The sequence below is a fragment of the Ambystoma mexicanum genome, chromosome 1p (genome assembly GCF_040938575.1).
Source record: "Ambystoma mexicanum isolate Mex_15411 chromosome 1p, UKY_AmexF1_1, whole genome shotgun sequence".
Taxonomy (NCBI): domain Eukaryota; kingdom Metazoa; phylum Chordata; class Amphibia; order Caudata; family Ambystomatidae; genus Ambystoma; species Ambystoma mexicanum.
The window spans coordinates 470,586,517-470,601,634 of record NC_090921.1 but is presented as its reverse complement, the minus strand read 5'-3'; the positions used below and the strand labels follow the sequence as shown (position 1 = coordinate 470,601,634).

Here is a 15,118-nt window from a genome sequence, read left to right as displayed (position 1 = left end):
CTGCCCCTCCACCTACAGCTCCTCTGGCCCCCACCTCCGATCTCAAATGCTGGAACAAAGTCAACATGTTTCCCGACCTAGCCAAAGCCCTGCTTCTTTGTACCCCTGCAACGCTGCCCCCCCACTGATAGATCCTTAACCATCGATTTCTTTGACTCCTGGCTTAAAGACTCACTAATTTCTCTAACCCCCTCGTACTCCCCATCCTCACGCAAAGGACCGTTCCGCAAATGGTTCACGCCCCACCCGAGGAAAGCCAAAAACAAAATAACTTTCTTGAACGCAAATGGCGAGCATCTAAAACCGATCTCAGCAGATCCATATTTGCCCTGCACCACTGGAACTACAAATCCGAAAGGCAAAAAAAGCCTATTACAATAAACAAATTCTCAACTCTGGCAACCGCAGCAAAGAACTCCACATGATCATATCAGAATTCGGCATCCATCGACCCCAAGAATTACAGATCGATTTCCTACACCATATTTCTTATATTGAACGGACAGCATACTCCCAGCTCAACTCCTTTGTAGAATCCAACTGTCTCCTCGACCCCACACAATCAGGCTTCAGACCGCGACAGAAACCAATCTGATCTCGATCTGGAATGATCTCAAGGTCACTGCAGACTCTGAAGGCTGCGCAACACTGATTGTCCTTGATCTCGCTGCAGCCTTTGACACGGTTAACCACTCAATCCTCCTTGACCGCCTTCACTTTCTAGGAATCCGTGGCACTGCTCTCAAATGGATTGCCTCCTTCCTCAGCAACAGGAAACAAATAACCCTCCCCTCCCCTTTTGTCTCAACTGCTTGCTCTGTGAACACTGGAGTAACCCAAGGCATATGCCTATATCTGCTCTCCTGAAACCACTCCACTTGGAATCATCTGCGCGCACAACATCTCCTGTTACAACTACGCTGATACCCAAATTATCCTAAGTATTCCCAAATCGTGCACCAACCCCCATCCCGAACTTGAAGCTTTTCTCCACGTTATTGACCGATGGATGACAATAAACCACCTCCTTTTGAACTTTAATAAAACTGAAATCATGGTGTGCCGCAATACTGCCCTTCTGCCACATCCGCTCCCATGGTCCCTGTCCCTCGGCCCCCCCCCCAAATATAGTGAAAAACCTAGGCTGCACTATGGACTCAGGTCTAACCATCTCCTGTCAGATCAACAATGTGTCAAAATGCTATCACTACCACCTCAAACTTCTCAGATGCATTTTTCCCTACCTCTCCTACCCGAACAGACTTGCTGCATTTATGTCTATTGTGATGTCGAGGCTGGACTATGCCAACTCCCTATACCAATTCCCTATACCCTTCGGAATACCAATTCAACAAACTCCAAAGAGCCCAAAACACTGCTGCAAGAATGCTCCTCGCCCTGGGTCAAAGAGACCACATCTCACCAGCTCTCCGAACCCTTCACTGGCTCCCAATCGGATGAAGGGCCACCTTCAAGACCCTATGCATCACTCACCGAGAAGTGCACAAGACTGGCCCAATGTACCGACAAGAAAGGATAAACCCCTACCTCCCATCTTGCACCCTAAGATCAAGCACTGCCCTCCTTCTAGTGATTCCAACCACTAAGTCTGTCAGGATCGGAGGATCCGCCTTCTCAACTTTGGCCCTAACTCTGTGAAACTCACTCCCCCACATATTCGACACACCCAAGACATTATGACCTTCTACAAAGCTCTAAAAATATGGCTCTTTCCGTAATGCTGACCACGACCATCTGAGGCGACTGAGTCCTTGCAACCCGATGACAAATCCTCAATGAGATCCTGAGCAATGACGCCACTGAATATGCTTATTAAGCCACTATTAAGTAAACACACGCTTGAAATCTGGAATGGCAAACTCCTTAGATCATAGCTCCTCCCAAACACTTGCCTCCCATACCACTATGCTTACTCTCTACTCTACACCAACAAATAATTAGAGTGCAGCTACACCCCTTGATCAATTTCGGCCTAGCTACTCACATAAGAAAATTACCCCATGAACACCATAACATTCTAATAAAACGTAGCTACATCCCCTGACAAACCGGCCTAGCTGCACACATAAGCGTCCTACACAGGCCTAACGCAGCCAGAACCCTGTCTTGGTGTCCACCCTCCAGACTGCACACATTCAACTGATATCAATACCATCACACCTAATGCTAGGATGCAGCTACCATCAGGCAATTGCATCAGCTGCACACATAACTGGTGCACCCAAGCACCCTATGACACCTTACTCTCTCAACTGACCTGGACTACGGTCCCTGAGGGTGTCCAACCTACCGGTGCTTTGATATATAGAGCGCTATATAAATGCCAAATAACATAATATAACATTTCCTTTCTGTTACCATCAGTAGTACCATCATGTCTGGAAAAGGTCTATCCCAGGTCTACACAAAAGCCAAAACTATTGGCTCTGCCAATGCTTCTTTATTAACCTGGGGATGGATGGTTAGCTGCATATTGATGCTGTTTGTTGATGGTTGGGTGGAGCTAGGAATCAATATAGTTTGATGTATGTTATCCACTTGAATAAATATATTTATAGATAATAAAGTGACCTAAAAGGAGGGTAAAAACTTCAGTAACATTGATTTTAATATTGATTTTCCTTTATGTTAAGGGTTAATATTTGTTCTATGTTTAATAGTTTAATAATTGGGCAAATCTTAATTAAGGCATTAACAAGGTTTATAGACTTAATGTTTAAAAATACTCAAATATATATATATATATATATATATATATATATATATATATATATATATATTGTTTTTTATTTGTCATTTGGTTTACAGAAAACCCTTGTACAAAGACAACAAAAAACATAACAGACAATTCAATCAATACATTACATTAAAATTAAAATCTTTTATTTGATTAATACACTAATTCATTTCATTTCTAAACCATTCTTTTCTTGACATATCAATTCAATTTCATTTAAGAAACGGACAAGCAAATTGGTTAGGGATCGATTGTTTCCCCACATAAAACGAGACCACTATAGTTCTTCAGAGAATTCCGAGGCAAAACTATGCAGTTCTTTATTGAAGCACTTTATTCTGATCGCACTCATCAAAGAGTAGCAATCTAGAATCCAGTGTCTCAAATTTTCCACCATAGATTTCCATTTACAGAAGCGACAAACATCCCCTATGCATGACCCTTATAAGTCAGTTACAAGTCACTTTCTAGTGCGTTCATAAGGATGGAATTGATTCAACCTAAATCTAAGGTACACCTTCCGGGACTCGGGGCAGGGAAAGCATGTAAGATATTCCGGGAGCTGGCCCGACCTGTGGGGAAACCTAGCATACACTTGATAGGTAGAATAGTGGTTCATGGATTCTATCCTAATTCTCCAGTCATCCCTGAACTACTTGGCTTTTAGAGCTTCAGGATTGCATCTTAGCTCCTACACGTTCGAGCCAATTCGTGCCAATAAATTGTCCATACTCTCCTGAAACCTTTTAACAGACGGAACTGAACATTGGAGCATAATTCATATACAGAGAGTTGGTTGGGGAGGCTGAGAAACTTGAAGTACGACAATAACTGTCTCCATTGGAATCTAGCCTGTAATGAGATCAAGTTGTGTTCATGCCTGACAATATATGTAGAATAATTAATTCGAGCTAACCCATGCATGCTACTACACCACCCAGAAACCATCACTGGATGTTTATCTCCAGTTCAGAGCCACATCAACAAAACATTCTGGGTATTCAAATTATATAATCCTTTTTAAACTGCACCATGTTGCAGTCAAGAACTACATTCCAGTAGGGTGTTTCTTGGATAGTAGCCTCCCTGACCCAGAGATAGTCATGGCAGTTACTGGAGCACAGGTTCTTAGTGCAGCACAGGAGGAAGCGCTTGAGGGCTGCCGAGAGAGCACAAAGGACTGGTGTCCCCGGTAGCTACCTGTCCAAGCCGGAAGTCCCCAGAGGCACCTACTCCTCTGAGAGAGGACCCTTTGGCCACTGAGGTGACTATTGTGTTAGGACTGGGTTCAGTGATCTGAGTGATTTACTGGCATAATAATGAACCTGACATGGTGGCAATAGAAGTTTCAGACTTGAAGGGCCTGCCCGAACTGAGTGAGTTGCCCTGAGCTGGAGTCCCAGGTCAGACTGACTGCTGCATGGAACAACAGGGCTGTTCCACTCTTACCGGTCTGTTGAGGCAGACCTCAGAACAGGTACAGGGCAGAGGTCCTGAACCACTCCAATAAAGTGGACAGATGCACTCCAAAAAAGGGGACAGATGCAGAGGGAATGCCCTGGCCTGTTCCAATAAAAGGAGGTTTCCTCCACCAGAGAGTGCGAGAGACCCGTCTCACTAGTAGCTAACAGTCAGGCCTGAAGTTCCCAGAGGTTCCTACTATTGCAAGAGAGGACTCAGCGGTCACTGAGGTGACTATGGAGTTAGCACGGGATTCAGTGTTCTTAGGGTTGCCTACGGACATAAGAGGAGATACCCGAGATGTGGACTGGGACGTTTCAGACGTGAAAGGCCTGCCAGAGTTGGATGAGTTGTCTTCAACTGGAGGCCTAGGTCAGGTTGACTTTTGAGAGGAACAGAGGGTCTGGTTCTGAACCTCTCCTAACAGGGTAACAGGCACAGCGGGAAAGCTCTGGCCTATTCCGAAACCTGGGACCAGCGCAAGGCGAAAGTCCTGGCCATTTAAAAGACAAGGAGCTCAAGAATTCTGAAGCAAACTTGCTGGGCAATTACAAGTGGCTGCCACATCTGACAGATTGTCATATCATTTCTGTAATACCTGTGTGGATTCAGGAACGGAAACTGTGCACTTAGTGCGTTCCTGCCTAGGTACTGAAAGGACAGAAGAAGCACACCAGACCCCTTTAAATCCACTATCTGTGGTTGGGTGGTCATGTGAGAGGAAACATAACTTCTCTCAGATGGGATCCCCCAAAATGTGATAACTGTGCAGACACCACAGAAACCTCAGCAGGCCTCTGCTTACCAAACCACTTTTCAGCGCTGGAATGCTGGCTTAAGCCGGCCCCAGTTCTAGAACACCCAGACTATGGGCAGGGAAATAAAGCCAAACAGGCACCTGTAAAACTGGAATTGGAGTGGACTCAGAGCAGCTGAGCCTAGATGTTGCTGATCAGCCCATTAACTTTTCATCACAGGCGGCTGATAGGATTAGAGAGAAACTGGGTCATGGTTGAGAAGAGTCAAGAGCGTTGGCATCGGGACATCTCTCTACAGAGAGTTAAAATGGACAGGCTGCTTAAGTCTGGACCTCAACATACTGGTGCAGATGGCATTCAGTTATTTTCTCACCTTGAGGATAAGCCTGACCCTTACTTTTATGACTGGGGGGCATGTGACGAATTGCCATTTGGCAAGGGCGTGAAAGCCCTAGCTCTTTTTATTTGTATTAAATAATAAAGTGATATGGATAATTCCATCTCTGATGGGGTAAACTGCTGATCAGATTCCCATTTATTAAGCCATGCCAAAAGCATAGTGTTTGCTTGTTAACTACAAGGGGGTAGATAAACTGTGGAATCACCTGCGCTTGGTCTACATTCTGAAGGCCTGAACAACACAGTTAAAAATAATCTGATCCTATGCCCCACCTGTTGTCTTGTCTCCGTTCTTTGTGCGCCCTGAGGCCCACAGACATGTGGTGATCTACGAGAATTAAAACAAAATAAATAAATACCTGATACAACTATGCTTGTGGAAAAGGTGTTGTGAACAAAAAGTATAATTTAATGTGTCATCAAACTGAAATTATCAAACATAGAGACATCAATGCACGTAGAGTATGAATATGTGAATTAATCCATTTACAAACGAAAGCCGACACGTCCTTTCACCATAATACAGGTCTTTTTCAAGGTCGAACCGGTAGCTGGAGAGAAGTTCCTGGGGGTAGCTCATTCTTGCTGTCTATACTGGTGAGAACTAAGATAGAGAGCCCCGTCGGGTCGGTACTGATATGGAAAAGCTATGTGCAGCAGTGGAGACTCAGCATGCAGACCTTAATGTTTCGAAAGAGTAGAAATTCAGCATTAATCATAAGTGTGTACATTGCTTGTCGAAATTAATGTATGTAGCATTCAGAAGTCAGCAGTGCTTAATTTTCCCCTTTTCTAGCTCCGCAGCCCTTTCTGGAGACTGCTGGGGCTCAGCCCCCGCTGGACCTAGGCTACTTAAAGCCATGGATAAAAGAAGGGCTGCAAGTTCCAAAACTCTAAGAAAGAAAACAAGACTGGGATAGAAACTGCTTAATGGAACGGGGAATGTTAGTTTATACACAAACATTAAATCAGCCGCTTGCAATTGTCGATCACTATTTGTTCAATCGCGTAACTGCTTCCAAATTTACAAAACGGGGCAGCACATATGTCACAATACTTACGTGTTTCTTAACACTTTGGTAAGCTGGTGGTGGTGACCACATTGAGTTTGGATCCCTCTAAACGAGAAGGGTGGCACGTGTCACTGGCACATGACACATGCCACATTCGGCTCCTACTCCTACTGCTCTAAACGCAGCTCGAAAACTATGCAATCTACCAAGAATGAATGAAAGGCTTTTCATCGAATGCTGTTTTAAATAGACCAATAACACAATATTTAAATCCCTAATTGTTACCGATTTTTTTGCGGATGCTGAAATATTGAGTGGTCCTTGTCCTCCCTGCCTCGCCATATCGACTGCACACATCTGTGTACTAGGCGGGGATGAAACACTTGGTTTATGACTGCCTTTCAAGATGGCTGCCGCTTTTACCGTATTTAATACAAAGCTAGGCTTCAAGCATGCCGTTCTATGGACCGCCTATTGAACATGTCTGCCATCTTTAAAAGGTACTTCAAGCCTTCAAAGTACAGCGATCTTTATTAAAAAAAAGTAAGCAACACGCCGATAGCGATGTATTATTACAGGCACTGCCACATAATCGTTTATTTTGTAACATTTGTATTTTTTCCAACGGTAAAGAAAATGCAAGAACAGTTACACGTGTGCAGAATTTTCTTGAAACATTAATTAGATTTGCAAAATGATGTCATTTGATATAATTGCGCTGATCTTTTTTAACTGTTACATTGATGTTTGTTTTGCTAACGTACGGATTATTTCGCCTCTTCTCTCTCCTGTCAGTATCCAGGCGCCTCGGGAGGGGACAGGGTGATGCATGCCTGCAAACTAACGTTTGCCCTTCTTTCCTTTCTGTAGCCTGGCAGTGCTGGTTCACACAAGTAGCGGGTATGGCAGCAGCTGAGTGATAACGGGTACAGCGTTAAGAGGGACCGAAGCCGAGAACCCCCAGTCTTGCGCTAGCTGCCATGTCTGCCAGCGCCGTCTACGTGCTGGACCTAAAGGGGAAGGTAAGGGTCTACACTGAGCCGTGTAAAACCGCTGCTTCTGGGATCTTTTCAGGCCTCTGCTTCTTGGGTGCAGTTGCAAGCACTTTGCGAGACAGTGGCCACAGCTGTAGGAGACCTGGCCGTTACGTGAATGGGTAGGCGGCTGTCATTGAGCCGCAGATCTCCTGCGGTTTAGTGGGCTAGGAGGTCCCATGGTTGGTTGTTTTTCTTTTTTTTTTGTCCAGTAAGTGAGGTTTTTGTGAGGATTGTGTTATATGCCGTACAGCGTCATGAAGCCGCCAATTGTACTGTAACTGATGGTTTGTCAAAAAAGGACATCAATGAGTTTGACGAGGGGTGGAGTGCAGGGCAGATACGCGCTGGGAGTGTAGCGGTCGTGGTGACACCTGCTCGATCTGTAAGCATTTCACTTCACGTTTGTTCCCAGGTGTTGGTTTGACGGAGAGTCGCACAAGATCGCTATATGGCGTGTCTTGGCCTTACTATGAAAAACATTTAGGTTTCAGGGGAGAAGTCATCGCTTGCGGGAAAATGGGATTCCACCACGTACGTACGTGTGTGTGGCATTATCTATTTTTTGGGTGGGGGGGCTGTCTGTTAGGCTGTTTACGTTTACTCTCCTTCCTTGTGTTCAGGGCTGAGAGCAGTTAACTCACAACTGTGTAACAGCATTTCCCGCAGGCTGTCCTAGTGGTATGAATGGACAAGAAGTCAAAGACATGGGTGCCAGATTCACAAAAGTATTGGCTGGCTGGGGTATTGATATGAAACTAATAAATGTCCAGAGTAGCAGAAGTGCCATCACACACGCGCTTTGAGCCCAGGGTTCGACATTAGTGAGTTATTTAGCTCCTGCTTGTATCCTAGAAGAACATGGTTCTGTTGAAACCAGGTGCTACTTTTCACTTTCTAGGCCGACTGGCTCCATACAAGTATACATACCTATGTGATTATTTTTCGCCCTGTGGCCCTGAAAATCCAAGGACGTGATGTCATGTCACTGTTGACACCTCTTCCCCCATGCCATCTTAGGAAGTGCTGTCACTGAGCGTCATAGACTACAGTATATTTATCCAACATAAAGCGTTACAAAGGCAGATGAAAGGTGCCCAATATAATTTCCTTTGCATCTTGACACAGCTGCTTGGAAGGGAGTGTTAACCATACTATATTCATACTACTCATAACAGACATATATATATATATATATATATATCATGCAAGGCATTTTTACACAATACAATCTTGTAAATATAGCACATGCGTATCATTTATGCATCAGTTGAGAGCAAAAGGCAGGTGACTTGATGGGAACCAGAGCACATCCTTTTTGATTCTTATATGGATAGATGAATTTGCAATCCATGGAGTAGTGTCTGAAAACGTACAATTAATCTCTGCTGTTTGTGAAGGGCTCAGTGCACACAGCGAGATAAGGAAGGGGTTGTTTCTACTCATTTCTTGTTCGTTGTCTGTCTCTAGTTGCTGAAAGAGGGAACCATTATGCATGCATATTTATTTCCCTGGAATTTTAGAATATCGGAAATAAAATGGAAAACAGTTAAAATTGGAAGTATCCTTTGCAACACATTGTTTTTTTTTCTCCAGTAAATGCATGCATTGCACAAAGTATTTTTAGAAGTTCCTGTGTTGTGTGCATTTATCATCAAGATGCACCTATGTGGTGTGGTCATACTCATTAATATATACAATGTTTTCCACAAATGTACATTGTTTGCAGCTAGACATCTGTTTTGTTTGTATTCTTTTCATTTTCAAGTTGTCATGTTCTGGTTGCCTTTGGCATAATTTATACAGTCTTGCTGAGGCAAGTCATTTGTACTGGTACAATTTTAAGATGCACTCTCATTCTTAAAGCAGTGTGTTTTTTAAAAAAAAAAAAAATATTCCCACCTCAAAATCTTGAATGGGGCACAGATGAGTATGCCGTGTTTAGTTTAAACACCCATTCAGCCATAACTTGGTGTCAATGTGGTAAACTCTGGGGAAGCTTGGTGTGTTGGTGCTTTGTTCATTTGTGAGATGGTGCTTGTGCTACCTCGCGCTGTGCTTTATCTGTAAATTGTGAGGGAAACTTGATTTTTTTTTTTTTGTCGTCATGTGGACCGCTGGCACATGATGATTTCCATACAGTTGAGGTCTGGATGTCGCATCATGTTTACATTCTTGCAAAGGAGAAAACACATTTTTTACTGCCTTGAGCTCACAATTACTTTAAAAGGTTTAAAATAGGGAAGCAAATACTCCAACCTCCAAGATGTTATCTAGAGCACCGACTCCTAACATATTCTTTCTACTTGTGTAACCTCCCATCTATCTGATGCCACCACCAGGTCTGTGTGATAATGTAATTTTGTATATTTGTACAGTACTTGGATTTAGTTGGAAGCCCCCCCGCCAAGGTTAATGCTCCCTTTTTGTAAATGACATATATAATTTTGTTTTGACCCACTTTGTTGACAATTTTCACAAACTGTTTGAAAACTGGTTATCCAAATGTTGCTATTGTACAGGCATCCTTCTGGGAAAGACTCCCGCCCACACCCCTCTCCACACACACATCTGTAAATGTTTTATTTTATTTATTGATTTGGTTTAAATTCAACCCTTTCAATATTGCACAAGTTTTACATAAATCACACAAATTCAATGTTATTTTTAATAGTGACATTCTTCAATTACAAAGATAGTTAATAACCATTTTAAAGGCTAATACAATTATATTAAAAGAAGATGTTAGTCTAGCTAACATTTGGTCTTAACTAAATTTATATACAGTTAAAAATAATTGGGTATAATGGAAGGCACAGAACAAAAGTCCAGTAGTGGCATTAACCTATAGTTTTGTTGGTATTTAGCAATCTAGTTTTCCAATTTGGGAGCAACGCGCAAAATGAATAAAACACCATACATTCAAGCCCTGATTATTTAATTCTATTCAAATACTTCTGTGCAGATTTGACTCTCACAAGATGGCAAACTTAAGTCGTCTATGTAAACTAATAGACGACCCATGACTAATTATGGGTCTCTTGATCAAGTTTGAATTATATCATTTCTTGCACAGGATAATTATTGTAATGAATTTTAGTCTTATGGTGCCCAGAGAGTTTTATTCACACTGACATTCTTTTGTCAATTAAATGTGACCCTCGATCACCTCATCTCTAGTTGCAAGGTCAGCAATTGGCTTAATTAGCATATTCGCCATCTTGGCGTCTTAAGTCTTCATATAATCTAGCCAAACACATCACCGCAAGGATGATTTCAATCCGCTGCAATGACTCTTGCGTGGTATTCAAAGGTCTTCTTTGGGTAGGGGTGGCATAAGAAATGTCTGAGGACGCTGATGAATCTAAAGACTCGGCATACAAAATCGGGGAGCAGGAGAAATTTGGAGAAGGAGGACTTTGCAAGGTAACCTACGTATCTGGAATTAACGCAACTTCCACAATCTTTCCATCGCTATAAATGCTCAGAAGTGGGACAGTTACCTCAATTTCTTATGTAGTCAGTGTTTTTGCAACGTCCTCTTCACAACAATTTATTTCCGAATCAGACGTCACAGCTGAATCGGTAACTGACAAATCGAGACTAATTTCTGCATGAATTTGCACCCGAACAGATGGAATAATGTTCTGGCACTCCATTATTTCAATGTCGGTAATGACTTCTTAGACAAAACCTCGGGAAGTAACTCTGTATTAGGTATATGCAGTATAGCCGCCATAGCAGTGTCTGAAATTTTAGAAAAATCAATGAGCAAATCACGTTCTTTAACCTAATTAGACACACATACAGCACTATTGCAGATATCATCTTGCAAAAAGCATCAAGGTTTACAAAAGCCTCTAATATCAACATTTTAATGATTGAGCTCGTTTAGAACTGGATGCAACAGGAAATAAATAAATAAAAGTGCATCTTGGGAATTTTTGTGAAGGCTTCTCACCCGCTCGTGATATAAATCCCTCCACCATCTTCAACTTGTTTTTTTTTCCCGTCTACACACAAAGGTGGAGAGGTCTCCAGGAAAGGTCTATAGGGTTCCTTCATCTAGACATGCAAATCTTTCCTGGAACCTATAAGCAGGCTGTAGTTTGTGTTCTGACGCAGGTGTATTTTATCCAGGTTCTGTGCTCCTGCTTGGCTTGCTTATTCAGATATACTAGGCTCTACATAATCCTAGCCCAGGTTCTCATTGGGATTCCTTGCCATTCTACGGGTCAGTACTTTGCCATTCCTGCTGGACTTGAGCAATGTAACAGTGAAGGCGGCATACCGAGATTGGGGGGGGTGTTGGGGTTGACCTTGCTTTTTTACATTGAGCTATTGGTGTGGCCTTCTTTGGGTTTACGGAAGCTAGAAATACTAAAATATGGAAGCTACCTGCAGTTATTCTGAAGGCAGCATATTTACCAGTAAATGGGGTTCACCCCTGCTGCCAGGATTGAGCAATGGGCCAAAGTAGGCAGAGTTCAATCCCATTAATTTACAGAGGGTCCTGTAATTGTTTCAGGTAGATCTGGGTGACTGGATCGGTACTTCTGGGTGTTGAAGTGGGTAAGGGTGTGTGGTGAGTCCTCTTTGATCCTCTGTGCCCCATGGTAACTACACCTCCTGCTGGGCTTGAGGGGGACAGGACTGAATGATCGGTGAAGGGATTGGGGAATTCAGAGAAGAAACTGCTCCATCTCACGCGTACAAATAAGCAGTTACATAGGGCCCAGATTACGCTCCTGCTGGGCTTATATTTATGGGGCCTTGTGGGTGTGGTAAGAGTTGTGCAGAGTGAGGCCACCCAGACCTCCCACACAACAGTGTAACTTAAATAGCCCAAGGTTTAAATAAAAAGTACCAATCCTGTTTCTGCAGGGTGCAAGAGTACAGGGCCTTTTTGGGAGACCATAGTTAAAGGGAACGCGCCATACCTACGCACACTGTCGATACAAGCAGTTCATTCGTCGAGTTAATGAGCAACCGGTGGGCACTGGCTTTGTTGCCCACAGGTTTCCTAGATACAAGTGTTGATATGGTCCCAAGTAATGCACTGAGGGCACAGCTCCCCCTTCTGCTTGCTGTGGGGGCATATGAGGCAGGGGGTACAAGTAAAGAATAGGCTGTACACGGTTTCCGTCTGCATGTTCTATATGGAAGGGCCAGAACCTACTCCGGCCAGAACCTACTCCTGCTAGGCTTCAGCGGCCAGTTCCATCCATGTGTATTCAGGGCAGGGGTGTGGGCAGAGGAGGCTGTATCCAATCTTGCATACTAAGGTATATAGAGTAAGGGGAATGATGCACTCCTAAAGATGCCGGACCTGACCCACCATACACAGTGAGAGCAGGTCACCCAATAGAACCCACATCAGTCGAGTGAGCCTGGCAACCGTTTTAAAATGGTAGCACCATTTTGCATTAAAGAGGTCAAAGTGAAGCTGCTGATATAGGAACTGATAATTTTGCCTTGGGGGGGGGGGGAGGGGGTGCTCTGGTTTGCGATTCTCATCAGCGTGAGCTACTCAGAGAAACGTTGTGTATTTAAAGTTTGCACATGTAGTACGTGGAGAGAAGGAGGGTTGCCCTGACGTACTTTTCCGACGCATCTGCTTTTAGGTCCACCAAAGGAGGAGGAAACGAGGAGATGTAATTCATTGTTACTGGTAACATGAAGACAAGGTTCAATAAAGGTAAATGAGTTCCAAGAAAATAATATTCTCACCATTTTCACTCGTTGTCGGAATCTGAAGAGGGGGCCATGGCTATGGAAGTGGTACTGTTTGCTATCGCCAAGTGTCAACTGTCTTGAAGATCGTGGTCCAGAAGGGGAACCAGTAGTATGACAGTATGTGCAGTATCACAACATTGGGTTCTTTAGGAATCCTTACCAACCACGTTGCATGTGGTCTTGCGTTACTGAAGCCTGGAGTTCCATTCCTCAGTGACAGCAGATTACATCTTGGGCACAATTGACAATAAACTGGACTCTGCAATGAGGAAAGACCGCACTGATAAATGTATGTATCTGCGGATCAATAGTTGCATATTCTGCCCAGACTAATTAGGCAGCGTATATATGCAAGGCCGATGTAATGAAGATGGGGTACAAATTCAATGTTCAACCTTTTTCTAGAGGCTCACTTCTCTGTGCAGAGATAGTGAGAACAGTGTATCGGATCTGCAAAGAAAAAGGGACATGGTGCAGAAAAGCCAATTCAAAAGGTTTGGTAGACCTGTGGGCGCAAGGCGTTCCCACAGCTTCGCATTATAGAACCCATCTGGATGGATGCAATTCACGTTTGGTCTCGAGATCCGGAAGGCTGTCATATGAAGTTGGGTTTGAATTATGGTGACTGGAGCCCAGAAACTTGCAGCAGGTTTCAAGGGGTTTCAGGAAGCTTCATGAGATTCAAGATCTTTATTGTGGACACCAGCACCCTAAGGTGGGGATCAGTTTTGGGGGAACTCTTCTGTCCAGCGGCAAGGTCTGTGTGGGAGTTTTGTCGGTTCTCCCCATAGAGATGGGCACAGGCTAGCTGCCATGTACGAGGTCCTTCTCCTGTTACTCCCTTGTATGCTGGGTGTTCAGGCGATCGATTGACTCTGTTGCAGCTGCTTGTGCAATCGGACATGATCGGTGATCTCGTCAGGGAAGTGGGAAGCTCAGATCGCCAGTGCTGTATTCTGTTTTTCAGTGTCCCAGGGGCTTCATGCAGTTATGCAGGTGTTTGGGCCATCCTTTTCTGGATCTGTCGACTCTCGAGTGCCGTCTACCTACGCAGATTCTATACTGTATTCCCGCTGATCGTGCCGATGTGTGGGGCATGGATGTTTTAGACATGTATACAGCAACAATGTTGCCATTTCCTCATGGGCAGGGTAATCCTCGGGCTGATGTAGAATAGAACCGAAGTGGTAATGGTGCTTCATCCCCATCTTCATAGGCAGATGGGGAGCAGGTGCAAGTGGATCTAGGTCACCTGGCCTAAGCTCCACCCACCTGGTGCCTGCCTGCCGCTCTTTTTCACCACTTAGCAAGCCCCGCCCACCTGGTGCCTTCCTGCTTGCTGCTCTGTTTCTCTACTTAAGGAGCCCTCCAGCCTCTTTCCCTTTGCAGATGGGGAGCAAGTGGATCTAGGTACCTGGCACAAGCCCCGCCCACCTTCTTAGCCCTGCCTCTTCCTTCCTGCTCTTAACTATTAGATCAAGGGCGTCTCTCGCCCGGGCGTCTGCAGTGAAGGGCAGACGAAGAAAAGGGCAATTCCTGTTTGGACCTGCCCGGGCCAGGAGGACCCAGGGCCCAACCCCCTGCTCAGACAGCAGGTAAGCATGCACTAACATGAACATGTGTTTACACTCTGTCCTCACAGGCCATCGCCACCCCCTCTGGTCCCCCTGTGATGTTCCCTTGTGCCCCCCCTTCTCGCACACAGGTGTTGCCTGTTTTGCTTGATTCTTCTACCCTGCCCCACCACTGCCGCCTCCAGCCTACTTCTGCAGGAGTCTGTCCTGATACATTCTGGTTTCATCATCACCGTCGTGTGGCCAATGCTGGATTTGACTTTTATGGACTTCATTGATTCACGGTGCGTCACTCTTTCTCAACTCTCATGCTGGACTTCCTTTGCATCTTGTACTCATGGTGGCCCTGAACCATGCTGTTCCCATCTTCATCTTGTATTCTGGC

General features: G+C 44.4%; 1 protein-coding gene across 1 annotated transcript in view; it reads left to right on the top strand.

Annotated features, from left to right (window-relative positions):
* Positions 1 to 7,240: 7,240 nt before the first annotated feature.
* LOC138573254 (AP-1 complex subunit mu-1) overlaps positions 7,241 to 15,118 on the top strand; it is a 629,275-nt gene continuing 621,397 nt past the window's right edge. Inside the window, exon 1 of the mRNA XM_069649323.1 lies at positions 7,241 to 7,411. Coding sequence (XP_069505424.1) covers positions 7,370 to 7,411 — 42 coding nt within the window. The 5' untranslated portion in view covers positions 7,241 to 7,369. The remainder of the gene's footprint in view (positions 7,412 to 15,118) is intronic.